This window comes from Eucyclogobius newberryi, unplaced genomic scaffold (genome assembly GCF_026437365.1).
Source record: "Eucyclogobius newberryi isolate DKJ021-1_F unplaced genomic scaffold, fEucNew1.0.hap1 SCAF_14, whole genome shotgun sequence".
Lineage (NCBI taxonomy): Eukaryota > Metazoa > Chordata > Actinopteri > Gobiiformes > Gobiidae > Eucyclogobius > Eucyclogobius newberryi.
This window is the reverse complement of record NW_027315768.1, coordinates 32712668-32739917: the sequence shown is the minus strand read 5'-3', so window position 1 is coordinate 32739917 and position 27250 is coordinate 32712668. Positions and strand designations below refer to the sequence as shown.

General features: G+C 44.3%; 2 protein-coding genes and 1 long non-coding RNA gene across 4 annotated transcripts in view; 1 reads left to right on the top strand and 2 right to left on the bottom strand.

Annotated features, from left to right (window-relative positions):
* Nucleotides 1–794: 794 nt before the first annotated feature.
* LOC140359241 (uncharacterized) lies at nt 795–2057 on the bottom strand. The gene is made up of 3 exons (XR_011926849.1): nt 1942–2057; nt 1760–1869; nt 795–891 (listed from the first exon to the last, which is right to left on the bottom strand). It is a non-coding gene; the product is annotated as an uncharacterized lncRNA (long non-coding RNA).
* Nucleotides 2058–5245: 3188 nt separating this feature from the next.
* Nucleotides 5246–21594, bottom strand: wdfy2 (WD repeat and FYVE domain containing 2). The gene is made up of 12 exons (XM_072445261.1): nt 21351–21594; nt 17505–17572; nt 15368–15441; nt 14216–14270; nt 13147–13297; nt 12340–12452; nt 12097–12223; nt 11128–11233; nt 10947–11048; nt 9028–9158; nt 8599–8707; nt 5246–7762 (listed from the first exon to the last, which is right to left on the bottom strand). Exons 1-12 carry the CDS (start codon nt 21488–21490, stop codon nt 7733–7735), a joined length of 1206 nt encoding a protein of 401 aa, XP_072301362.1. The 5' UTR covers nt 21491–21594; the 3' UTR covers nt 5246–7732.
* A 3597-nt stretch (nt 21595–25191) lies between these two features.
* ints6 (integrator complex subunit 6) overlaps nt 25192–27250 on the top strand; it is a 29663-nt gene continuing 27604 nt past the window's right edge. Inside the window, exons 1-2 of one of the 2 annotated variants that reach the window (XM_072445260.1) lie at nt 25192–25852; nt 25933–25977. In XM_072445260.1, the coding sequence (XP_072301361.1) occupies nt 25742–25852; nt 25933–25977 (156 nt within the window). In that variant the 5' untranslated portion in view covers nt 25192–25741. Of the gene's footprint in view, nt 25853–25932; nt 26011–27250 lie in introns of both variants that reach the window. The other variant, XM_072445259.1, reaches the window with a different exon arrangement.

Sequence of the window (27250 nt, the reverse complement as noted above, 5' to 3'; positions counted from 1 at the left end):
ACAAAGGCGCAGGACTAAATTTAGACAAACGTGGGCGTCCATCAGAGGCACAAAATGATGGAACACGCCGTTGCTGGAACGCATCGGAAACCACGACGACGACTCAAACTCTTTAAAAACAATGAAACCAGTAAAGGTCACCCGCTGTATGCTGTTTATGCGCCGCCTGTTTAACTTCTGACTGTGGCTTTGACCGTAAACAATCTCAGTTTTCTCCGCAACGCCACAAATGTGTTGACACGTGCCCGTTATCTATTAAGTTTAATGTTTTAATGTCAAGTAATGTGTCTGTTGTTGTCCCACTGAATGTTTAATTATTTTATCTGCCGGAAATGATGGATGAAATTGAACTTTTGAGTAAACTCTGGCATATTCACGTCGACGCCACTGTTGACATAATCAAATAATATGCACTGACCCAATTCAAATAACTAAACAAATCTATAAAAACGCAATTTAATGCAGCGTTTCTTTTAAATACGATTGGTGGAGAAACACGGCTATAATTGGCACGTGTCACCGGGTCAAATACAGTTGAATAAATCCTCACCGTGTCCTCGGGTCGAGTAATCTCCACAGTCAAATCTCTGTTTCTTCTCGATCGTCTCACGGGAAAATTTTGGCGGCCGGGTCGAGCTGTTGACAGAGCGCTGCCGTCACAAACCCATCACATTTACACAACATGTCTGTTTGTTTGTTTGTTTGGGTCGTACCGTGTGTTCTGACCGTCCCGAGTTCAGCCGCCGCGGGGAGTTTCAGAGTGACGTGCGTCTTTGAACAGGTCACATCCGCCTCCGTTTCTGTCCGATCACACCGGACCGAGCCCGCCCTCGTCTTCTTCAGGAGCGCGTCGAAATAAAACAGCTTCAGTCTCGTCTCTTCTGGTGAAATCTGAAAACGACGAGAGCTGTAGCGCGCAATGAGAGGAATACTGCATTTTCTGGACTATAAGTCGCACCTTTTTTTCATAGTTTTGTCCGGGGTGCGACTTATACTCCAGAGCGACTTATATGTGATATTATTCGTTATTTTTGCACTGACAACCACAAGAGGGCGCTCTAGGCTCTAAGCGACGCAGAAGAAGAATCTGCACTTCCTCTTCCTCTGGAGTTTGTGGAGTTGTTTAGAAGTGACACAGAGGAAGAAGAATTCAGTGGATTTAGTGATTTGGGGTAAAACTGATGCTTTGGTAAACTTGTTAGCATGTTCTTTATGCTATAGCTATCTGAATAACTGTTCATATGTTACGTTAACATACCAGACACTTACCACAGTTCTGTCTGTGCCTCATGTAGCTGAAGGTGTTAGCGTTAGCATACGTCATGTAGCTGAAGGTGTTAGCGTTAGCATACGTACACCTATTCACCATGTTCTCTCATCTGTTATTATCTTTATCAAATCAATTTCGACTTATACTCCACCGCGACTTATATATGTTTTTTTCTTCTCTATTTTGCATTTTTTTGGCTGGTGCCATGAGGTTCGTCTTCATTGTCTCAGAACACGTGTGGGACGAGCAGCGGGCACAGAGACGCACCAGAACAGACAAAGACAGGCCAATTATTACACATGCAAGTACATGACAACGACCCGGCAGTGACAGTTACCATGTCAACGGGACAAAATTCAATACAAAGCAGTTCTCCCACTCAGATTCGTTGATAGTTTCCGCGCCGACACACGGACGACACGGTGTCTTTGCCCACATCCAAGCGACGCTGTGGTAAATAACACGACGCAGAAGGAGAAGAGCGAGCACCTGTTTCTTGGGACCACAATTCTTTAAGTTGAGCTTCACCAAGAACCACTTCTTGTAAAAACTGGTGGAGCTGTTGCAACTTCTAGGCAGCGACAGCAGCTGAGAGCCGTCTGCGGAGGAACAAACCGTGAAAACACAATCAAACATGCACCGGTGTGACACAGACGTTCAAACGGACCCACCTTCAAATCGAAGACTTTTGTATCGCGAAAGAGAGAAGCGAAGGTGAAGCATTTCTTTGCTGCAGCGATACCAAAGAGGGTTAAAATCAGACGGCTCACGGCTTTGTCCACTCACTGTGAACACAAGGACAAAAGGACAGAATCACTGGTTGTAATGTTACAAGAACAGCAGTAAAGATTTTACAGTCTGTTCATGTGAGGCGGCAAATGCAAATATGACGACGTTGAGTGGTTTGTGGTGATATTTGAATAGATCCAAGGTTTGTGCTTAGAAAGAAGGCGGGGCCAAACCCTGAGCTCATTCCTGTAACGAGTTTGGTAAAAATCACCAGACTGTGATTCAAACAAAGACTTCACCAAAGCTGTGATTCAACCAACACAAAACACTGACTTTAGCTCCCTCTTCAGGGCAAGACTGTTATAGAATAGATGCTACATACTACATACTACATACTACATACTACATACTACTACTACAACGTGTGTTACACATGTTTGGCATAACGCATACTGAATCCTTTAGTCGCTCAGTCTTAGTTTACAAACAGTTTCATGAGTTGATTCATTATTTTAGATAGATTCAAAATTTTCTATGGGACAACAACAAAAAGCACAAGTTATGGAGTGAGATGACTCCAACTTTTATATTCTCTTAAGTCCAGAGGAGTGGATCATTCAGAGTGGATCATTCAGAGTGGATCATTCAGAGTGGATCATTCAGAGTGGATCATTCAGAGTGGATCATTCTTCTGTATGTATATTATATTGTATATTTGTGAGCAGGACTTTTCTAAATGAGCTCATTAAACAAACTCATATAAATAGTACAAATATGAACTATATTCAGTCATTTAGTTTAATGACTTGAAAGGGCTTGGACTCGTGGGCCATTGGGACTAATGTGGGCCAACATGACGTCATCACCATGTCAACACCTCTGCCCCCCCTGGACCTCTGCCCCCCCTGGACCCCGTCAGTGTGTTTCACCTTGTACTTTGTCCCACACGGGCGCAGTGAAGCCTGGCAGAGCTTCTTGTGCGGAGTGCGGCGGTGTGGACTGACCCTGGTCCTGGTCCTGACCCTGGCCCTGGCCCTGACCCTGGCCCTGGCCCTGACCCTGACCCTGGTCCTGACCCTGGTCCTGGTCCTGGTCCTGGTCCTGGTCCTGGTCCTGGTCCTGACCCTGGTCCTGACCCTGGCCCTGACCCTGGTCCGGTCCGTGTCCGTGACCCGGGGACGGACGGACGGGCCAAAACTCGAGTGTTTTATCCCGGGGCCGCCACGCGCTGACTGGCCGGGCTAGACTCCAGAAGATCCAAACCCAAGCCAGCTGCAGAGCGGCCCTCATGGTACCGTCCTGCCTGGGCCCGGTCCACTCGGCTCTGCCCCGAACCGCGGCTCTGCGCCGGAGGAGGAAAACCGGAAGTGGCGCGCAGGTGCCACAAATAACCTCTCACTGCACAAAACTCACCTTTTCACACAAGTGAGGGTCGAATTCATCGCTTTGTCCTATGTAACTGGTTGACACAGTTTAGAACCAATATTAAAAGTGTTTTGAATCTATAAATAATAGATAAATAGGATAATTGATGTTTTGTTCTTCATCACCGCTAGAGGCCGCTGTGTCCGCGTAATTCCAATCGCATTCTGACTTTGACATTACGATTAATTGACTAATTGTGATTAGTCAACTCTAAAACTATGAGTCACATGTTAATCATTATAATTGAATCTGGACCAATCAGACGTGAACACACACACACACACACACAGACACACACAGACACACACACAGAGACAGACACACACACAGAGACAGACACACACACACACACAGACACACACAGACACACAAACACACACACAAACACACACACACACAGACACACACACACACACACACACACACACACACAGACACACACAGAGACAGACACACACACAGAGACAGACACACACACACACACAGACACACACACACACACACACACACACACACAGACACACAAACACACACACAAACACACACACACACAGACACACACACACACACACACACACAGACACACAGACACACACACACACACACACACACACACACACACAGAGACAGACACACACACACACAGACACACACACACACACACACAGACACACACACACACACACACACACACACAGAGACAGACACACACACACACAGACACACACACACACACACACACACACAGACACACAAACACACACACAAACACACACACACACAGACACACACACACACACACACACACACAGACACACACACACACACACACACACACACAGACACACAAACACACACACACAGACACACACACACACAGACACACACAGAGAGACAGACACACACACACACACACAGACACACACAGAGAGACAGACACACACACACACACACACACAGACAGACACACACACACACACACACACAGAGACAGACACACACACACACACACACACAGACAGACACACACACACACACACACAGACACACACACGCACACAGCAACGTTGTTATCTAAAATGTACAAAACAACAAAGAAAAAACATCTGCTTTTCATCAATAAAACACTTATAATAATAATAATACACATCATATCACACGGATCACACTTACATTTGTAAATATGGAGCCTTCCATCATCATATTTCACCCTTTATCTTAGGGTGCCCTGACTATGGTCCAGCGCCCTAATGGTGCTATATTAATTAAACGTATCACTCTTTACTGTATAATTTGTAAAACCTCTGCATCATATTAATATATATAAACATGTTGATGTGATACAGGCCTGATTTTAATGTCCTTTATTAAAACTGTGTCACATTTCGATTGTTGTTTGAAGCTTCTGCTGTGTGTGTTTCACAAAATGTGGCCCTCGCTTTATTTGATTAAAAAGTCTACAGTAGTCAACTAATCAACAATTATTAGGATTTTGTTTTTAAATGACTTAGTAGTAAATTGTACTACATTATGAGCATGTTTTGGAGAATTTTGGACGTCAATATCAGTAAAACAAGAAAATATAACAAACAATAGACGACATGCTACAATAATGAGCTAAATCTGCCTAAAACCTGATGACATTGGACTTCGTATCAACCGCATCACACTCTACTATGAATACACAATATTTACAATAGAAAATGTTCATGAAAACCTTAAAATACATCTACAAACTCAATAAATCTTAAAGTCAAAACGGACGTCAAGATTTTACGTCTTTTGAACAACAAACAGACAAAAACACCACCACTCGAACAATTCTTTATAAATCTTGCTTTATATCTTCAACTTTTAACACCTGAAATGCCACGATAAAGTACATGTACACATACACCACGTACAACTCCAACTGCACAAACAAAAGGATTTTAAAAGCAAACAAACAAAATGATCAATACATTTTTTTTGTTGATAATTTCACTTCATAGCAGCGACTTTGCTTCATTTTTATCAGTGCTTCCAGGATACGTGATATTGTTTGAGACGCGAACATGAAACGCATTAACATTTAGCCATTTGTTTCATTCTGTTGCATGATGGGAACTTTATTCAGCACTGATAATGACACAAAACAACAATAAATTACTCCAAAACAAGGAATGATTCAAGCACACGTAAAACAGAAAAGACTTGATTTAAAAGTGAGATTTGACGCCTTCATGCGCATTTTCACGAGCTGGTGTTGCACCCTCGACCCTTTAGTCTTCCTCTTAAAAGCTTCACTACGGAACTTTTCTGCTCTCCACAGAGACTTTAACTACAATACCAGCTTTTTCCCTTCTGAGTACCACCGGGTCTGGACCAGGTCTAAACCAGGTCTAAACCAGGTCTAAACCAGGTCTAAACTAGGTCTAAACTAGGTCTAAACTAGGTCTAAACTAGGTCTAAACTAGGTCTAAACCAGGTCTAAACCAGGTCTAAACCAGGTCTAAACCAGGTCTAAACCAGGTCTAAACCAGGTCTAAACTAGGTCTAAACTAGGTCTAAACTAGGTCTAAACCAGGTCTAAACTAGGTCTAAACCAGGTCTAAACTAGGTCTAAACTAGGTCTAAACTAGGTCTAAACTAGGTCTAAACCAGGTCTAAACTAGGTCTAAACCAGGTCTAAACCAGGTCTAAACTAGGTCTAAACCAGGTCTAAACCAGGTCTAAACCAGGTCTTAACCAGGTCCAAACCAAGTCTAAACCAAGTCTAAACCAGGTTTATCTGTACGAAATCAGTTTTCAGGCCGTTTTGAGTTCGTAAACTAACACACGCCTCTTTGTGTTTGAAAGTTGAAACGATTGATAATTCAAGCTATTTTCATGTCTTTGTACAGTTTTACCTGCTCGTCCTTCTAAGTTACATATTATAGTCGTTATAAACTTCAAACGGTCTCGGGTACAACGCCAGTGGGTTCGAGTTCATATTCGATAATCGCACTTGATTTAGGACTGTTTGGATTCGCTTTAAACAGAAAAAAAAAACACTGTAACAATAATCATAATTTACATTTTTACACAGCTTTGGGAGAAAAAAAAGACCAAAACGGCCAAACAGAAATGACACATGAACTGAATAAATGGAGTAAGTTGGTGCAGATCATCGTCCGTCAATGCCCACGATAAGTATTTTCACTTAACTAACTACGTCTTGCACCTTTACGCGGCGCAAATTTACCAATTCACGAATTATATTGAGCGAGAGGCGAATTTCGAGTGACAAATTTGTCCAACTGCCACAAAGAAAAGAGAAAATTCACATCAAACAGCTTCTAAATCAACGTACCGCTCGGAAAGTTTTGTCTTTACAGTTCACCTCTTTTAGCGCGTGGTTGACACAGACTCTCTGGCTCCCTCTGCAGGTTGTAGGCGGCGCCGCAGACAAATCGAATAATCAGAAAACGTGATTGTTTTGGCGGCGAGTTTACAGCGAATCTGATTGAAACACGTGCCGGTTAATCGATAGGTTCGATCGGGTCGACTGAAGACGCGCCCTGCCGCGCGATTGGTCGACGAAAAGGGGGTGTGGCCAAAACTGTCAAACCCAACTTTATGTATGTGACAAAAACTGTGATTATAAAACGACATTCATGCACAAAAACAACTGTCAATGCAGGAAAAAGTAGTGGGAAATGATGTATTCATGTGTAAAGACGGAGTCATTTTGTGAATCATGCGTTTAATCTGCCTTTTTACGTATAAATACCGCCAAAAATACAAAAAAAAAAAAAACAGCTAATTTACGCCATACTCTCTCATTTTTGCTGTCCATTTAACTCCTATTAATCTCAATAAAAGGATTTGTCGACCAAAACTACGACTCCAACGACCGATTAATCGACCCAACGACTAAAGACGATTTTCTCTTTCATTTTTGTCTCTTTGTTCAGCTTAATATCCATCCTCAAAACCTGCACGGACACGAACGCTCAGAGAAATCAGATTACGTCAGATGTGACCGTTTCCATGGCGTTTCAATCATCCAATGACGAGAAACCAGATCATCGATTGGATTTTTAGTGCGCACGCAAACGTAGATGTGCCGTGTATCGATCGAGCCGGGAAATGAGTTTAAGTTGGATTATTTTGTTGGTTTAAGTGGCACGGCGAGTGTAGAAGGACCAAACGTGCAGGAAACAGAAGAGGCCGAGCCGTGTCCGTCGCCGCGGTAACTCTCGATGTAAACGTGCACCAGAAAACGATCGTCCCGCTCGATAAATGGGGAACACGCCCGTTTCTCCACCGTCCAGGTGTTGAACGACTTCAGGACACAACGGCCGTCATGTCCCACAACTGTGAGCGAGAAAACAGAAACACGTTAAAGTTGTGCAGGTCAGAAGCAGAACCTCCTGATTACAGCCTGTCCCGTTTACACTAATCTTCTTTGTTACCCTCACGTCCCTGCAATGGGTCATGGAAATCATATCGTTATCATATCGCCCAACGGCTTCAAAACACGATATACCAGACTTGTATACGACCGGTAAATTGAACCTTAAACTTAATTTGTGTTTAAAGAAGGATTCTCTTTTTTGAACAAAGATAGTCTCTTTAACTCTTCTTTCAAACCATCTTTTCTCCTGTTCAGAATCTTCTCCTCGCTGTCTTCTATAGAGTGGTTTGTGTCTTTAAGATGACGATGCACGGCGCTCTGTGGTCCTGAACTCCAGTGTCTTCTGTGCCGATAGAGCCTCTTGTGCAGTGGCTCTTCAGTCTCACTATGTAACGCTCTTTATGCTTTTATTCACTGCATTGGATTGAATAAACTACATTGCTTTGTTTTTGTGTTGCATCTTGTCCATAGGACCTCATCATTCTCAAATGTTGAACTTTATGATTATTAGTTTGGAATTGACTCCACAAACTTGCCATATTAATCTTATGGTTTCAAGTCCTTTCAACTGACAACGATGGTGTCTTTGGGGTTGAGTCTGAGGCGTTGGTGCATTTACGCTGACAGAGCAGACGTTGACCCTGGTTCCATGTAGGACCAGCAGTCACAGGGGTATGAACCACACAGCGGGTCTTTCCTCAGTTGACCCTGGTTGACCTTGGTTGACCCTGGTCACATGTGGATGGGACCAGCAGTCACAGGGGTCTGAACCACACAGCGAGTCTTTCCTCAGTACCTTGATGACCTTGTCCGTGCCAGAGGTCAGCAGGCAGCCCGTGGCCGGCTCGTAGTGCATGTAAACGATGTTGTGCTTGCTGTTGTGGAAGGTGGCTGTGGGCGCGCGGCTGAAAAACAAGAGAAAACTGATTTAAAGCGCCCCCTACAGGTCGGACGACTCAAACTGAAATGCAGTTACGGTTTATTTAAAATGTTGCTAAAATTATTTTTTTAAAACTGTTATCCCACAAAAGCAATTTTTTAGGTTTATAATTTCACTTCCTGTTTGTAATCGATGACATCACACAAGGAATTTACCCAGCAAACACTGGGCCAAAACTCATCTAATGTAAAAAAATAATAATAATAATAATTAAAATGTATCAGAGCGACTTTATTTTGTTGAATTATGTTTAGAATGTGAAATAAAGTCTAATTGATGACTCACTCCTCGTCCGTGATGGAGCCGAAGCAGCCGTCGCACACTCGCACCTCGAACTCGAAGCCCATCAGGGGAATGGACGAGCGCTTGGACGAGCACTTCCCACACACGGCCTGACCGCACTTCCTGCAGTGGTGCTGAGGGGAACAGACAAGGGAGAACGACAGACATTTAAAGGCTGAAAAGAGGGGGAAAAAAAAGCTTAACTCTAACGCTACAGACGCCATTTTGGATTTGTTTTCTGTAGTTTACTGACATTGATGTGAGAAAATAGATGTGGAACAGGTTTTTTCGTCATGTTTTACTCATATTTGTTTCTTTATTCATGCAGTTGCGGGGCCTGTGACAGTAAGCGCTCACATCAGAGAGCGCTCGGTTAGCACGATACGACGTAAAAACACAACAGACCAGAAAAATGTGTACTTCAAAACTAGATGTTCCCTCCAGCAAAAGCCTTCATGTGTGCACGTGGACCAGTCGCTCCAGTCTGAGCACGTTCAACCGTGTCGATGAGCGAGGACGAGTAATGTGGAAGTTTATCGGCCCGGTAACGTCCTCGCAACTTCCACTACCGCGCTTTACGTTTCATCAGATTACATTTCCTTCTGCTATACATTGTTCTTTTTTACAGGACTGTGTAGTTGGCCCGACCGGCATCACACTTTTTCTGGCCACTGCCCGTTCACCGGTCTGGCCCGGGACACCCGACCTTACAAGCACGATGTGAATAAAAATGAGGCAAGAAATGGCCGACCGACCTTTTGATACAAGACCCAACGGTGAGCGAATGTCAGAACAAAAACAAATGCACGAGGCAATAAAAACACCTGCGTCACTCTTACCTACAGAGGGCGCCGTTTGTAGTGCTGTTCCAATGTCCAACAGCTGAAAAACTAATGCGTACAAAATGTCCCATAATGCACCTTGAAAAGTAGTGTCCAGCGATGGCCACTAGACCCGTCAATATAGACCACAATGCATTGCAAGTGTCGGAAAAACAACATTGACAGGTCTTTGACTGGACCCACACAACAGATGAACTGTTTAATCACACTACTGACTCGAGAATATTAACTCAACACTAAATGAACCATTACACCTCTAAGTTGCTAGCGTTAGCCGCTTAGCTTAGCTTGAGATCACAGGGAAAAAGTTGAATGATTTAATGTATATTTAGACACATACTCGTCCATAATCTGGTCCGTTTGTCATTTCATGCGAGCGCCATGACTCGTACGGTGATTATTAGTCCATAAATACATAGATTTGACCAACATGTGTTACAGAAATCCATTTTTATCTGACATTTGCAGACCCGTAGTGAGTGATTGAGCGCACTGTACAGGACTGTGCAGTGAATGAGGGGTCAGGGACTAGGGAGGACATTCGAACGCAGCGCTCGTAAATGAACGAACGCGGGATAAACGAGTACAAAGAAAAGCAATTGAACACAAAATAGAAACTTTAGCCATTATTTTCTTGAAGTTGAATAATGACAATGAATGAGGAAAGTTAGGTTTACTTAGTCTGGTTAAAACTAGTTTATGCCATGGCTCTGTATTAGCGAGCTAACTCATCCCAAAACAGACTGTGCAATATATAAGTAATAAATTGGGCTCCGTGCGGGAGTCGAAACCCATGATCTCCTATTTCCCAAGCCGTGTCTTTAACCGCCTGATTTTCTGCTTTGTAACTTCCATTCCGATAACTTTCGTCCCGATTCCATATATGATCTATTTCCTCCCTCGCCATTGGTTTCGAGCCAAAACATTAAAAACAAATACAAATTCCCAAGTTTTAAATGATTCTAAACCTGCACATTGTCCGTTCTGAAGACAAAAAGACCAGCACAAGCCGTCCCTCTGATCTACGCCCCCTTTTGACTGTCACTTTTACTCGTGACGAATCCGTTCTGGCGCGTTTACCTGTCTGAGGCCGATCTTCTTCGTGTCCCACATCTGCTTGAAGTTCCAGAAAAACGGCTGCTCACATTTCTGACACGAGTCGCTGTCCAGCCACTCGGGAGTCTGCGAGCACAAAGCGCACTCACAATAACGAGGACGGGACTTTTTACAATTACATTCGTAACGTCCAAATATGGCTCACTTCCTGCCGCGCGACGTCCATGTTCCAGACGACGATGGCGCCGTCGGAGCTGCAGGAGATGAGCTGTCGCGTGTGAGTGGCGTAGCACAGGCCCTCGATCTTCTCGCTGCCGACAAAGAGCAGAATGTATCGATCGATAACGGGACGGCACATTTCGGTTGTGGGCGAAATGTGCGGCGTAGTAATGGCTTTGTCCCGGACGGTTCAACGCCGCGGCGAAACGGAGCGGAGTTACGGCTCTGTGCGTCGCCGAGGTAACGCTAACGGCATCCAGACGCTTCACCGTGAAGACGTGTCTGTGATGTGGCTATTAAAGCGTTCGGCCCCCAAAGCGTTCGGCCCCCAAAGCGTTCGGCCCCCAAAGCGTTCGGCCCCCAAAGCGTTCGGCCCCCAAAGCGTTAGGCCCTTAAACCGTTAGGCCCTTAAACCGTTAGGCCCTTAAACCGTTAGGCCCTTAAACCGTTAGGCCCTTAAACCGTTAGGCCCTTAAACCGTTAGGCCCTTAAACCGTTAGGCCCTTAAACCGTTAGGCCCTTAAACCGTTAGGCCCTTAAACCGTTAGGCCCTTAAACCGTTAGGCCCTTAAACCGTTAGGCCCTTAAACCGTTCGGCCCTTAAACCGTTCGGCCCTTAAACCGTTCGGCCCTTAAACCGTTCGGCCCTTAAACCGTTCGGCCCTTAAACCGTTCGGCCCTTAAACCGTTCTGCCCCCAAACCGTTCTGCCCCCAAACCGTTCGGCCCCCAAACCGTTCGGCCCCCAAACCGTTCGGCCCCTAAACCGTTCGGCCCTTAAACCGCTCGGCCCTTAAACCGCTCGGCCCTTAAACCGCTCGGCCCTTAAACCGCTCGGCCCTTAAACCGCTCGGCCCTTAAACCGCTCGGCCCTTAAACCGCTCGGCCCTTAAACCGCTCGGCCCCCACACCATTGGGCCCCGTCGCGCGCCGTACGACCTTGCGTTTGCCTTTACCCGTGGCCCTGCAGCTCGATGGCGGTGCCCTTTCTCCCCCCGATGTCCCACATGATGATGGAGTGATCCGAGCTCCCCGAAAACAGCACCCTCTGCACCGGGTCCCAGCACAGCGCCGTCACGTTGCCTGCAAGGGGCGACAAATACCGACATGCAACAGGATGAACGTAGCAGCACGGGGACATTATTGATTTAGCGTACAAACAACAGACAGAATAAGACAGAATGTGCGGTGCTCGTTACCGGTGTGGCCCTTGAAGGTGGTGACGAGGCTGCACGAGTCTTGCTCCAGCTTCAGGATGGTCACTTGTCCCGACTGGTCCCCCACGAACGCATGGCGAGTCTCCACGTCGAACCTGGCGCCGGTTAAGGGCCGACACTGACGCTATGGGCGGCGGTTAGCTCGATGAAGACGAACATCGCCCGCGAAACCCCCGTCGGTGTTCTTCTATCGCGTTTCAGTACGTTTGTTTTTCAAGATTTTTGTGGCCCGTAGGCTTAAATAGACAGGAGAGGACAGGGTGAGAATGGGGGATGAGAGCAAGAGAGGGGAGGGCATGCAGCAAATTGTCAAGAGCCTTAAAAACCACCGAACAGCACAATTTGTACATTTGTTTTAAATGTGCAAAATGTGTCTTTAAATGTATCGTGCGCGGTTCAAGTGTTGCGCAAAAAAATCACGTAAACGGACCCAAAAGAGTGCAGAAATACTGTATTTTCCGGATTATAAGTCGCACCTTTTTTCATAGTTTTGGCCGGGGTGCAACTTATACTTATTGTACTTGTACTTATACTTCAGTGCGACTTATATATGTTTTTTTCTTCTCTATTATGCATTTTTTGGCTGGTGCGACTTATACTCCGGTGTCACTTATAGTCCGGAAAATACGGTAATGCTGTCTGTTTTCCTTTTCCTTTTTTCTTTTTTAATAGACAGGAGAGGACAGCGTGAAATGGGGGATGAGAGAGCGAGAGGGGAGGACATGCATCAAATCGCAGCGAGTCGTTATTCCAAGCTTGCGGCTGCACTATAGGAGCGGTGAAGGATGCTGGAGCCCGGAGACCCAGGAGGAGGTGCGGTGCGTGCCCAGCTGCTGCCCGCTCTCGGAACAGTGCCACGTGAAGCTCTTGTCCTGCCCGGCGCTGAGCAGCCACTCCATCTCCAGCACGAACAGCAGCGCCGACACTTTTCCCTGGTGAGCTGCGGGGCGGGACGGGGCGGGGCAGGGCGGGGCGGGGCGGGAGGGAGAAACAAGATGCGTGTCAGTATCGGACACGTTTAAATTATATATACACTGCAAGTTGGACTCAAGAGTATCGACACGGTAGAAAGCTAAATGCTACGATTATTGTGAGAAAAACGTCACGAATTAGCGATTCTTGAGACCAAACAACGGTGAAATCTCAGGTTTGTGACCGACTTTTACGAAATTTAACTTCCTGACGGACAAAATAAAGTACCGTATTTTCCAGACTATAAGATGCACCTTTTTTCATAGTTTTGGTCGGGGTGCGACTTATACTCCAGAGCGACTTATATGTGATATTATTTGTTATTTTCACACTGACAACCTCAAGAGGGCGCTCTAGGCTCTAAGCGACGCAGAAGAAGAATCTGCACTTCCTCTTCCTCTGGAGTTTGTGGCGTTGTTTAGAAGTGACACAGAGGAAGAAGAATTCAATGGATTGAGTGATTTGGGGTAAAACTGATGCTTTGGTAAACTTGTTAGCATGTTCTTTATGCTATAGTTATCTGAATAACTGTTCATATGTTACGTTAACATACCAGACACTTACCACAGTTCTGTCTGTGCCTCATGTAGCTGAAGGTGTTAGCGTTAGCATACGTCATGTAGCTGAAGGTGTTAGCGTTAGCATACGTCATGTAGCTGAAGGTGTTAGCGTTAGCATACGTACACCTATTCACCATGTTCTCTCATCTGTTATTATTTTAAATTGTGTTTCAAGAGGAAATGTCTGTTCTTAAGATTAAATTTCCCCCAAAAATGCGACTTATTTATGTTTTTTCTTCTCTATTATGCATTTTTTGGCGTGAACAACAGATCGTAGATAAATGTGAGTCTCTGGACGTGTAGGACCGGTTCACATGTGCACTCACCCTGGTAGGTGTTGGTCGGGGTCATCTTATTGTAATCCTCTGACAGGATGAACTCCTGGAACAAAGACAGGAAACGGAAAAGAGAATGTCCTCTTTAGACAGAAAAATGCAGAAAATCCTCACGATATCACATATTCTGATGTTTGATGATTATTAAAGAGGCCAAACGACAGTGACATCTTTCATTTTCTTTCTGTTCCTCATGTTTGTGACAAGCTTTATGACATCCAACTTTCTGAAAGACAAGATAAACTTAAATGTGTGTGTTTTTTTACTAGAGGTTGAATTAAAAAGATTAATAACTAAGTAATTCGCTTCTAAAAATGGTCACGATTATTATTTTTTGGTTGGATAGACAAGTTAATGCCATCAATGGAGGCACAACAGTAACATAACGCACATTTAAATAGAATATATTCACTGCCGTCCTTGAAAAGACAAAAAGAGCTGCAATTAACAATTCCTTCAGTAGAATTTTAAATACATTTTAACCAAATAAAGGTTGAGATGTGGCAACTGAAAGCTTCTAGATAGAAAATACTATAAATAAATTAAGTGTATTTTTTAAATCAGAAATGTTTTATTGATTTTTGACACTTTGATTTGTTATAAAAGGTCTTTTGTCGTGTGTTAAGCGTCTGTAAAGTCCAGACAACAACTACAATGATCAAAATACAATTACGGTTATAATAATAGTCGACTAGTCACAGTTATTCACATAATTGTTGCGATTTTGCAGCTAAAATCTACATTTACAACAGTGTTAAGAACGCTAACGGTAAACCGCTTATTAGCAACAGGTTTTAGTCAATTCCCTAAACATTATCACAAAAACAAAAAGGAATTATAAAAGTGAATTAGACTCTGTTAGAGGCAACGTTAGTCAGTTTTGTCATTCTAATTTAAAAAAAAAAACACCATTATTGACCATTTATTTGAGATACTGCCAAGTTTAGACCAATGCTAATGTTAACGCTAATGTAGCCTCTCCTTGCTAAAAACGCTAAAGCTAACTGACTATTTTGTGATTCTTACAGAGATGCTTCCTGTGTCTGCCAAGTTTAGACGAATGCTAATGCTAACGCAAATGTAGCCTCTCCTTGCTAAAGATGCTAAAGCTAACTGACTGTTGTGTGAGAGTGTGATTCTTACAGAGACGTTTCCGGTGTCCATCCCGATAGAAAGTCTCCTGGTCTCGGGATTAAAGGACATACACGTGCAAGAGGCTGCGAAAAACACAACAAATAATGATTAAATTCATTCAGTCAAGACGGTTTAGTGTTTAACCAAATGTAAAACCAGAAACGTGAGGGAAAAAACGGTACAATAGCATTTAACACGTGATAAACGACACAGTTCCCCTTTAACTGCTTGAGGCCAGACGCTGCAGGGGAATAGGAAAAAATATGAAATTAAAATATATCAATTTGAGACTTCTGCTGTCGTTTACTCGCGCAAATGTAAGAAAAACATGTATTGCAAGTTTTTCATCATGTCATGTTTTCATATAGAAATAAGGCGTTTTGTGTGTGAAAACTGCGAAAATTGCACTTATTTGGGACATTTAAATCTGAAAAATCGACAGAGCCAGGTTTAAATGTATTGCTTAATTTTGTTGACATATTCGAAACAGAACAAAATGTGCAAAGGGGATTTTGGATTTCTTATTTCGTTTTTGAGTACACTAAATCTGACTGAAAATGTGCCTAAAAATGGAAATTTTGCCACATTTTTTTAGACTTTCAACGTTAATAAATCAGGCTCAGAATTAGATACAAACAAATCCTTCTGTATAATCCGTCAAAATGTTATTACATACACGTCTGTAAAGTTTGGTATGTGTAGGATTAACTTTAAGGTCTGATCTGTCTTAAACTGTCTTTGAAATGAAGGAGTTTTAATAACCAGGAAGTGACTATCAATGATTATTCCGTCGTTAACTTAAGCACTCATCCACTTTGTCCGAGACTGAACGCAGCGCTGTGATCTGGACTTTGTGCTGACGGCGGCTCGAATTTTCCTTCGGCTGCAAAAACGAAGAGGAACTTCCCTGGAGCCGGTGAGTAAGAGACGGGTTATACGCTCGAACAGGAAGCGTAAATCTGACACGTCACAGTCGATTTAAATGAGTGAAATGCGAGAAAATCTGAATACTTTGCGCTCTGGAGCTCTATCGCCTGCAGGGGGAGCTCTATGATCTACAGGGGGAGCTCTATGATCTACAGGGGGAGCTCTATGATCTACAGGGGGAGCTCTATGGCCTATAGGGGAGCTCTATGGCCTATAGGGGGAGCTCTATGGCCTGCAGGGGGAGCTCTATCGCCTGCAGGAGAAGCTCTATGATCTACAGGGGGAGCTCTATGGCCCGCAGGGGGAGCTCTGTGGCCCGCAGGGGGAGCTCTATGACCTGCAGGAGCTCTGTGGCCTGCAGGGGGTGCTCTATCGCCTGCAGGGGGAGCTCTATCGCCTGCAGGGGGAGCTCTATGACCTGCAGGAGCTCTGTGGCCTGCAGGGGGTGCTCTATCGCCTGCAGGGGGAGCTCTATCGCCTGCAGGGGGAGCTCTGTGGCCTGCAGGGGGAGCTCTGTGGCCTGCAGGGGGAGCTCTGTGGCCTACAGGGGGAGCTCTGTGGCCTACAGGGGGAGCTCTGTGGCCTGCAGGGGGAGCTCTGTGGCCTGCAGGGGGAGCTCTGTGGCCTACAGGGGGAGCTCGATGGCCTGCAGGGGGAGCTCGATGGCCTGCAGGGGGAGCTCGATGGCCTGCAGGGGGAGCTCTATGGCCTGCAGGGGGAGCTCTGTGGCCTGCAGGGAGAGCTCTGTGGCCTGTGGTGGGAGCTCTATGATCTACAGGGGGGCTCTATGGCCTGCAGGGGGAGCTCTATGGCCTGCAGGGGGAGCTCTATGGCCTGCAGGGGGAGCTCTATGGCCTGCAGGGGGAGCTCTGTGGCCTGCAGGGGGAGCTCTATGGCCTGCAGGGGGAGCTCTGTGGCCTGCAGGGGGAGCTCTGTGGCCTACAGGGGGAGCTCGATGGCCTGCAGGGGGAGCTCTGTGGCCTGCAGGGGGAGCTCTATGGCCTGCAGGGGGAGCTCTGTGGCCTGCGGTGGGAGCTCTGTGACCTAAACTTTCAACCTTCAACTTTGTTTTGTCTTTCAGACAGCCGCAACAAAATGAAGAACAGTCACATGTTAGACCACGAGAATGAAAGAAAATGAAAAATTCCACTGTTTGGTCACAGTCTCAATAATCTTGAATAATCGTTAAATAACTACAATCAGACGATGAAGTACTTACATGGCATGGTGTGGTAAACACTGGGCCAGTACTGACCGCTGTCTCTTTTCAGCCAAACCCGAATAGTCCTGGAAAAATACCACGTGTACATCATTAAGATGCATCAAACGGCATCAAACGTGCTATTATCAAGAAAATACAAGAAAACACGCAATTGATGCTTCGAGAGGTATGCACAGGGGTCACAGGGGTCACAAAATCCAGAAAATCATCTCGAGAATGTACAAAAAGCGAGCGTCCAAGGTGATATTTGTGCGTTTGTGTTACGTTTACATTCGTGTGATGTGTAAAAATGCAATATTAGAGTTTCCTGCTCGTCCCAAAATGTAGAAAATGTTATTTCTTGTCCTGGAATGTCCAACAGTATGGTCTAAAATCCCTCCACAGTTCCAATATTTGCTGAAACAGAGAAAATTTAATCCACATTTTTGTCCTCCCTTGGGTCATTCCTGGTTCAGAACTGGCAAAGTGCATGAATAGTCTTCTTTTAAATCTGGTTGAGCTCTAATTTAGACCTAGATGACTATGTGTTTTAGGCCAGGTTTGAATTTAGAAAGGTCAAATGTCCTCTTAGAAGGTGCCTGGCGTGAACAGTTTAAAGACGCACGGGTCGAAAACCTACGTACTTTTCATTTATTCAACTATATTTTAGATTTTACGGGCAAAAACGGAACATTTCAGGCAAAACCGCGACGTCTCTCTGTAAATTAAAGGCAGTTTTTGACCCTCGCTGTGTAAACGCACTCCTGCAAACCTCGAACCAGACATTTACGGGCACATTTGAGCACCTTCCTGATAAAAGTGCACATTCTAGAAGCTGTAAAGGATTATGCAAATCATAAATAGATGCTACAGACACAGCATTGTGTGTTTACGGCTTTGCATGTGATGACGTGTGTTACTGGTTTAGGACAGACCACAATAGTGAAATCTTTAATTTTCTTTCATTCTTTATGTTACAATTCCTCAAGTTTGTGAGCAGCTTTACGAAATGTAGCTTTCTGAATGTCAAAATGAAGTTAAATGTGACAGAAACAGCCGGATAAAAAAGGTTATTTACATTTAGGTCTATTTTTTGGACAATAAATTGCAATAAAAATATATAACGTTGCTTCAAAATTTGTGAGTATTTGGTTCTTTATGATTATATTGTGACCTTAGCAAATCACAATCGTCGACTATCTAATACAAACTAATAATCTGGACATCTTACTACTTAGTTATTTTGTATTGTGGTTCTAAACACCACTGAGCACTTTCCGTCGCAAAACAAATCGACAGGAAACTGGAAACGTTTTAGAGTGCGAATTAACAGGTGAAAATGAACGTATTTGGGCCTAAAATCTCCTGCCACGGACACAGTGGATGGATACGTTTGGAAAGTACTTTTGGCGGCGTGGAAACTGGACAACCTCAAGAGGGCGCTCTAGGCTCTAAGCGACGCAGAAGAAGAATCTGCACTTCCTCTTCCTCTGGAGTTTGTGGCATTGTTTAGAAGTGACACAGAGGAAGAAGAATTCAATGGATTTAGTGATTTGGGGTAAAACTGATGCTTTGCTAAACTTGTTAGCATGTTCTTTATGCTATAGTTATCTGAATAACTGTTCATATGTTACGTTAACATACCAGACACTTACCACAGTTCTGTCTGTGCCTCATGTAGCTGAAGGTGTTAGCGTTAGCATACGTCATGTAGCTGAAGGTGTTAGCGTTAGCATACGTCATGTAGCTGAAGGTGTTAGCGTTAGCATACGTACACCTATTCACCATGTTCTCTATCTGTTATTATTTTAAACAGCATTTCAAGATGAAATGTCTGTTCTTGGTCTTGGATTTTATCAAATACATTTCCACAAAAAATGCGACTTATACTCCAGTGCGACTTATATATGTTTTTTTCTTCTCTATTATGCATTTTTTGGCTGGTGCAACTTATGCTCCGGAAAATACGGTATAAATAATAATAATAATAAACACTGGACTCGCTGTTTTTCCTACTTTAAATGTTTAGTTGACGTCTGTTCTTTTTTTCAGTTTTGCTCTCTGGTCATGTTCTTTGTGTTGGTTCTTTTTTGTAAAACAAAAACAAAAAAAACAAAAAAAATAAACTTTTTTTTTTTAAGTCCACTTGCGCGGTCGTAAAAGCAAATGTTGACCTCTGTTCGAACCGTGTCTGTTAATCGAACGCGTTAATCGCTTGAGTCCAACACATTCGGTCGACTCGACGTCAAATCATTACATAAAAAAGGACAACGTGAAACAAAAACGTAGGTCGGCGTTGGGTTTTTCGTCGTGAAACAAACAAACACGTCTTTACAGCCTCGTCGTGACACCGAACGGCCTCGCAAATGACAAGGTTTACGACTCTCCACAGACGTCACTGGTCCACACGGCGGCGGACAACACAATTTCACCTTTTCTTCTGTAAAACAACTACTAAAGGGATGTTTTGATGGCTTCACAAACATAACTCCAAAAGCGTGTGTAGATCTAATGAGTGAAAATATAAAGTGTTTGTCTGGATGTAAAAAAGAGAAACAAACGTATCTAGAGTGAGAAGACTGAACTGTATTTTACGCTAAATTATTATTAAAAACCCTTAAATTGAAGCAGTTCCTGACCCTCTGGAGCTTTTGTGAAGCTGAGACTCTGAAGTTTTTGACTCTTGACGTCTGTTTTACTCTGATATAAGTAGAAAAAAGCGCTGCTCAGAGGAAATCTGGTTTAAATCCCATCTATATTTACTTTGTTAAACACATAAATGAGTAAATCTGGTGTTGGACGGCGGTCTGATTGACACTAAAATGAGTTTTGACAATTCTCTTTTAAAAGCTGAAGGTAAATATGCTAAAAATGAGTTTCAGGTAAAACTAAAGCAAAAATATCCAGGCAGAATCCATATAAAAGTCTTAATACCGTATTTTCCGGACTTTAACTATTTCCAGCCAAAAAAATGCATAATAGAGAAGAAAAAAACATATATATGTCACACTGGAGTATGAAATGTAGTTGCAAGTGTGAAAATAACAAATAATATCACATATAAGTCGCTCCGGAGTATAAATATATAAGTATAAGTTACACTGGCCAAAACTATGAAACAAGTGTGGCTTATAGTCCGGAAAGTACGGTAATTGTATTTGCGTGTTTAGAGAACAAACTGACCACAGAATGATTGATTTAACTGGAAATAAGGGAGTTATAGCTTTATTTTCAAACACAGCACATCAAAGCAGCTCGAGAGTTCCTTTTATCTGGACAAAATGGAAAAAAATAAAGAAAAACTCCCACGCGTCCTGAGTATTAGGGGGTTAAATTAAAGGTGCACTGTGTAACTTTTCCAAAGGAGGGCCGCTAACCCGCTCGTCTCCATGGAGATGCGACTTAAAAGCCTTGAACGTTCCACCATATGGCATAAAGCTAACACTATAAGACATGTTTGATGCAAGCGGAAAAAAACACTTTATAACAAAATATAATAAGTATACAACGTCTATTGGTGGAAAAACTGTCAACACATGCGACTGTAATTATAATTTGTAACACATTAGTATAAAACATTACAATATAACTGTCCTCTTCTTCTCTTCACTACGGATTAACCAATAACTTATGTAAATGGTGAAAAATAAAGTCGATTCCAAAGACTATTGCATAATTCAGCCACGCGATTTAGGCCAAAACACTGCGCGCGGTGCAAAATAAGCTAATATTTAACCAGAATGCGCGTTTTACGCAAGAAAGAAGAGGCAGCGCCGTAAAAAGCGCAGTAAAAACACCGCAAACTGGTCCAAAAATAACGTAAATAACGCGCGTGTTCGGAGCTCGCGCCATGGCCGGTCGTACCTGTCCTCGGACACGCTGATGACCCCATCCTCTCTCGGGATGATGACCGCGGCGCTGACCACATCCTGGAAAGCGTCCACGGAGCTCCGCAGAGACGGCGTCCGATCCCGGGGGGGCGCGCCTTGGGTCTCCGCCGCCATGGGTCAACGCTCCGCCGGTGTCGAGACTTCCAGCCGGGGCCCCGGGGAGAGCATAACCGCAGACGGGAGCTCCGGAGGCGGGTTGGAGGTGGAGGAGAGAGCGGGGAGCGGCGGCTGTGTTGTGGCCGGGGCGAGAGAGGAGCGCGCGGCGGCGGCGGGGCGGTCACGGGCGGTCAGCTGACAGCGTCACGGCGTAAAGACCACGTGGTAAAGGGACGCTAGAGACATGCGCGAGGGTCTGGCATCTGCGGCGGCCATGTTGTGACTGCAACAACAGCATAGATTTAATGGAAATAATGTAAATACAGGCCCAGAACTAGTTGAACTACTGATTCAAAAATATAAAACGCAGTTAAAATACGAGTATATTTTAGATTTATCTGTAAACTTTGACCCCGGTTTGGTTCATAATTTTACTTCCTGATTCTTCTTCTTAAGATAAGATAAGATATGCCTTTATTCGTCCACACAATTGGGAAAGTCCAGTGTTGCAACACATGTAGGTACAGAAGTAAAACAACAGATAATTTATCCAAAACTTTTTTTTAACTCATATTCTTAAAGGTAGTATGGACGATTTTTTTCAGCAAATTTTTTATCATATTTCCTTGTGGCGTGGATAAATCATTTGTCCTGCCACGTATAAATCATAAAACGCACCTACTGCTCACCTGCAGCCGCGTCAGGCTCGTCCCCACGTTTCCGCGTGCCTAAGCGCATGGATCTATCATAATATAGTTCCCTCAGTGTACAGGGCAAAATGAAGACGGAGAAAGACTGTTCGAGCTGACGCAGAAGTGGACAGAAATCTACGGGAGACGAACGATGCGATGCGCGCCATTGCACTAATAAACAAACGTACGTGTGTGTTGTATCAGTCCGCACGGGGGAGTGGCATGCGCACTTCCGCCTGCGTTCTCAAATCGCCGAAAAATCTTCCATACCGCCTTTAATAAAAAGTTTTAAAAAAATAATAGTAACAAAAGTAACACTCTTATTTACAGCAGTTATATGGACGGAGAATGTTGTACCGATATGATTGACATTATGTCAGAGTATTGCACATGATTATGACAGTATTGCACATGATTATGACAGTATTGCACATGATTATGTCTGTATTGCACATGGTTATGTCAGTATTGCACATGATTAAGCCAGTATACACATGTTCAGGACTAACAGTGTTTGTTATAAAGTCTGACAGCAGCAGGAAGGAAAGACCTGTGAAACCTTTCCTTCACACAGCGAGGGTGGATCAGTCTCTCACTGAAGCTGCTCTTCAGAGCGGACAGAGTGTCCTGCAGGGGGCGACACTCATGGTCAAGCATAGATGTGAATCTAGCCAGGATCCTCCTGTCCCCCACCTCCTGCACCGAGTCCAGAGCACTGCCCAGGACGGAGCTGGACTTCTAGATGACTTTGTCCAGCTTCCTCCTCTCCCTCTCTGTGATGCTGCTGCTCCAGCAGACCACACCGTACAGGAGGGCTGATGCCACCACAGAGTCGTAGAAGGTCTTCAGGAGTGGCCCTGTCACTCCAAAAGACCTGAGTCTCCTCAGGAGGTAGAGCCGACTCTGGCTCTTCCTGTACAGTGCGTCTGTGTTATGAGTCCAGTCCAGTTTGTGGTTCAGATGAACACACAGGTACTTGTATGAGTCCACTCTCTTGTTCTTGTTCTTTGCTGTTTTATGGAGGTTGGGATCCAAGTGTTACATAAACCGCCACCTACTGTACTTGTACATCTTAGGCTTTATTCTTCAGACTGCATTCTTTAGACTTCAAGACAGAGGAGAGACAGAGGAGGGACAAAGGAGGGACAGAGGAGAGAGACAGAGGAGAGACAGAGGAGGGACAAAGGAGGGACAGAGGAGAGACAGAGGAGGGACATTTTTATGGTAGAAAAAGTAAATTAGATGAAACAGAAATACAACAGTTTAGGTTCGATTATAAAAGTAAAAGAAAGTTGTAATTAAAAATGCAACTTCCTGTTTGTATATGAATTCTGGAGTTGAATTTTACAGTTCGAACATGGCTGCTGGAACTGGATTTTGTTACTGTGGGTTGCCATGGCAATATCTCTCTAGCGTTCTATTTACAGTACCGAAACACCGCCCCTCCTTGTCAAAGAGGAGCCCTGTCACAATAAAACTTCCTGATTGACCGATAAACATAAGAATTAGCAAAATAATAAGCGTTCTATAACATACTCCTTTTGCTTTATTGATCTATTAAATATCATTAATTCAAGCTAGGTTGAGTTTGTGGAAGTTTGAACGCATTTGCCAACGCTATTTTACAAGTGTACACATCCGCTTAAGTTATGTTTATCATTTGCTGCGACATTTACTTATTATATTGTAAAAGATCACAATAAAATAAAAACCCAAAGCAATAATGTCAAAAATAACACAATATTCTTATGTTTATAGTATACAAACCAATTAATCTTCTACATATTCTTTTTGAAGTTACAAGACACTGCAGAGTATTTAAAAATATGATATATGTTAATTACGTACATTAAACTACATGAAATCCGTAAGTTACAGTTGTTTTTTTTGTTTTAATTAGATAAATTCTACAGGTAACTGTTTTTTTTACAATAATTGACAGTACCAGTGCAGAGATGTGGGCGGACATAAGGGGTAGGTGAAGACAGAATTTGTCAGAGCACTCGAGCCTCAAACGCTGGACAATACCAGATTACTCAAACATGAACGAGTGGATGAAAATCAAACTCTGAGTAAGCGTCTAATGAGGGAACACGTGCTAACAATGCTAAAGCTCATAAAAGTCATGTACGACATACGTCCCGGTTAAACATTTTATTTCACCACGTGATTGTATAACATAGTGACTGTCCCGTGGTTTTACACACTGTCTGATGCAGTAAATCAAGTTATACTCGGACAAGCTTGTTTTATTGTGAAGCTCCGTCTAACCGGAAGTGCTGCGGTTTTGTCGCTTGCTGTCGATCCTCCAAAACAAGTGTCTCCAAGAAACGTCAGACAAAAGACAGTTCTGCTCCGCGCTGTCAACAGTCTCGGACCGCGGCTCCGCATTCTTCACGGAAGTCATCATGTTTTCCACGGACTGATTACGCAAATGGCGCCAGATCATCGCGCGTGTCGTGTTTACTTCAGTTTGACTTCAGTATTTGTGTCTGAACCTGCTCTGGCCGCGTGAGAGGCGCTGAGGAGCCGTGTGCCTGTCAAGGGTATTTACGCTGTGGCTCGATCCCGGGCCTCGCGTCCGCCTGAGCGGCTCATAAACCCCCAGAGGAGTCCCCGAGACCCCCCGAGACGGGCCGGGGGAAAGTGTGGAGGCGCGCGGGGGGCGGCGAGCGCGTGTCCCCGCAGCGATACTCCACATGTTCCCCGCATGTTCCCGCATGTCCCGCACTCAGGACATCATGGCCTATTTACGTTCAGTGACATATATAATGAAGTGGGCTCGTGCCTGAAGCATGTGTGTAATAAGTGGCGTTAGAGCCGCGCACACGGCTCAGATGCAGGATGTATTAGATCACAGCTCTTTTTCAAGGACTGTCTTTGAGCCCACGCCCGAGTACACACAAGAACACACATTATGTAACGCTTCCCCCTGAACCTGACGCCGCGGACATGACGGAGCTGCTGCCGCGTCTGTCTCGCGGCCGGAAACACAAAGCGCGCCCTGATTTAGGCTGTTTTTAACACTTTATCCTGTAAAGAGTATTTTCCTTGCATTCCTCTCAGACAAACCGCGCATGCGCAGCAGGCCCTGGGCTTTTGCCTTATTTGGATATGGTAATGAAGGACACAAAGCGGCCAATGGCAGACCAGAGCTTGTCCACGTGACAGGCAAAGCCCGCTGTGGGGGCGGAGCCTGCGGCGGCTCCTCGTATAAAAGCTGCGCTCGAGCAGCGCACAGTCAGTGCAGGCAGAGCAGGACACTCTGTGGGGGAACTTTGTGACGATGAAACTTAGAAATATTTACAATATAGTGTTCAAATTATCAATATCCCTCGCAAATCAATAACCTGCCCCCGGGGTTGGAGTTTTTTAGTGTAGTTTGCCCGGAAAGGGCCTCTGAACTCAGTATTCTGACACTTTTTTGAAAGAATGTGTGAGACAGACCGTTAGCCGTTAGCCGCTAGCTAGCTCTTTGAGAGGTGATACTGGCGCTGGGGAGAACAAAAGATTTTTGTTGCGTTTTGGCAGCGTTGTCCTGACACCGAGTCCATGCAGAACGTGTCATACCATCACAATGCCCGTTTTACTTTTTCTGATAGACACGTCCGCTTCAATGAACCAGCGCACCCATCTGGGCACTACCTTCCTGGACATAGCGAAAGGCGCAGTTGAGACTTTTATGAAGGTACTGTAAACACCGGGACACTCGCGGGGGACTCCCTCCCGGCGCAGTCCGTAACCGTGCACCCGCTCTTGTGTCCGCAGCTCCGGGGCAGAGATCCGGCGAGCCGCGGGGACCGGTACATGTTGGTAAATTTTGAAGAGGTTCCGTTCGGAATTAAGGTAGAGTTTTGTCTTTCGTGGACGTGTCCGGCTTTACGCGGCTCGCTATGTGTCCGTGTCCACCCCCCCCCCCCCCCACCCCCCCCTCCCCACGCGCGTCCTCCCGCCGTCCAGAAACGCTCCAGTATCGTATTGTGCGGAGGAAATCTTCTTCAGGAGCAGCTTTTTCATGCCCCTTTTAAAACATGGCCGACATTTTGTTTCAATGTGTCCAGCAAGGAACTCTGGGTGTTATTTATACAGCGAGGCGGTGTTGGGGGCGGGGACGCGGGGTGGGGGGGACACACGCGGGGACACTACACTTGTTTTGGACTTCCATTTCCACTCTATTATGGGAACAATGACACTCCTGACAGCTTTTATTGGATCAGATCAAGCTCGTGGCACTGGCGCTCTGTTTGGGCTAAAAATGCTCTGGAAATGATGGAAGTTTGAGCAGATACTTTAAAGTTCATCATTTTCAAATCTACATCATGTTTTTAGTGGTGTAGACTGAGATGTTTTATCTCTAGTGCCTCAAAGTACCTCCTGACTTTGGATTTAGGCAAATAAATCAGTTTATTGTAGTATGTCATCTGTTATTATTATTATTATTAGGTATTTGTATCTAAAATCCACCAAAAATATGATTTATTTATTTTTTTCCCCCAAATGACATTTTTATCTGCAAATTAAATGAAATGTCACCTTCTTTTGGAAGTCTCAAGCCGTTACAACATTTCCTTGGTTCGGAAACACTGATTTATTTTTTATTTAACAAAAAAAGATATTTTATTGATGTGGACTGAGCTTTTTTATCTCAGGTGCCTCCTGAGTTTGGTCTCTCACTCAGAGTAACTACTAACTTTGGATTTAAGCATTAAATCAGTTTATTATAGTATATCATCTGTTTATTATTGTTATTAGGCGTGTATGTTCGTGTTTTAATGATATTCATGTCTATATTATATATAATTATAGGAAATTTCAACTTGTGTGTGTGTGTGTGTGTGTGTGTGTGTGTGTGTGTGTGTGTGTGTGTGTGTGTGTGTGTGTGTGTGTGTGTGTGTGTGTGTGTGTGTGTGTGTGTGTGTGTGTGTGTGTGTGTGTGTGTGTGTGTGTGTGTGTGTGTGTGTGTGTGTGTGTGTGTGTGTGTGTGTGTGTGTGTGTGTGTGTGTGTGTGTGTGTGTGTGTGTGTGTGTGTGTGTGTGTGTGTGTGTGTGTGTGTGTGTGTGTGTGTGTGTGTGTGTGTGTGTGTGTG

Bases quoted from the DNA above. Each gene is read 5' to 3' on its own strand.
- wdfy2 (XM_072445261.1), bottom strand. From the start codon at position 21,490: ATGGCGGCGGAGACCCAAGGCGCGCCCCCCCGGGATCGGACGCCGTCT. The intron at 17,573-21,350 runs GTACGACCGGCC...GTATTTTTCCAG, and splicing joins ATCAGCGTGTCCGAGGACAG to GACTATTCGGGTTTGGCTGA. The intron at 12,453-13,146 runs GCATCCTTCACC...AACCGGCGCCAG, and splicing joins TCCTGGGTCTCCGGGCTCCA to GTTCGACGTGGAGACTCGCC.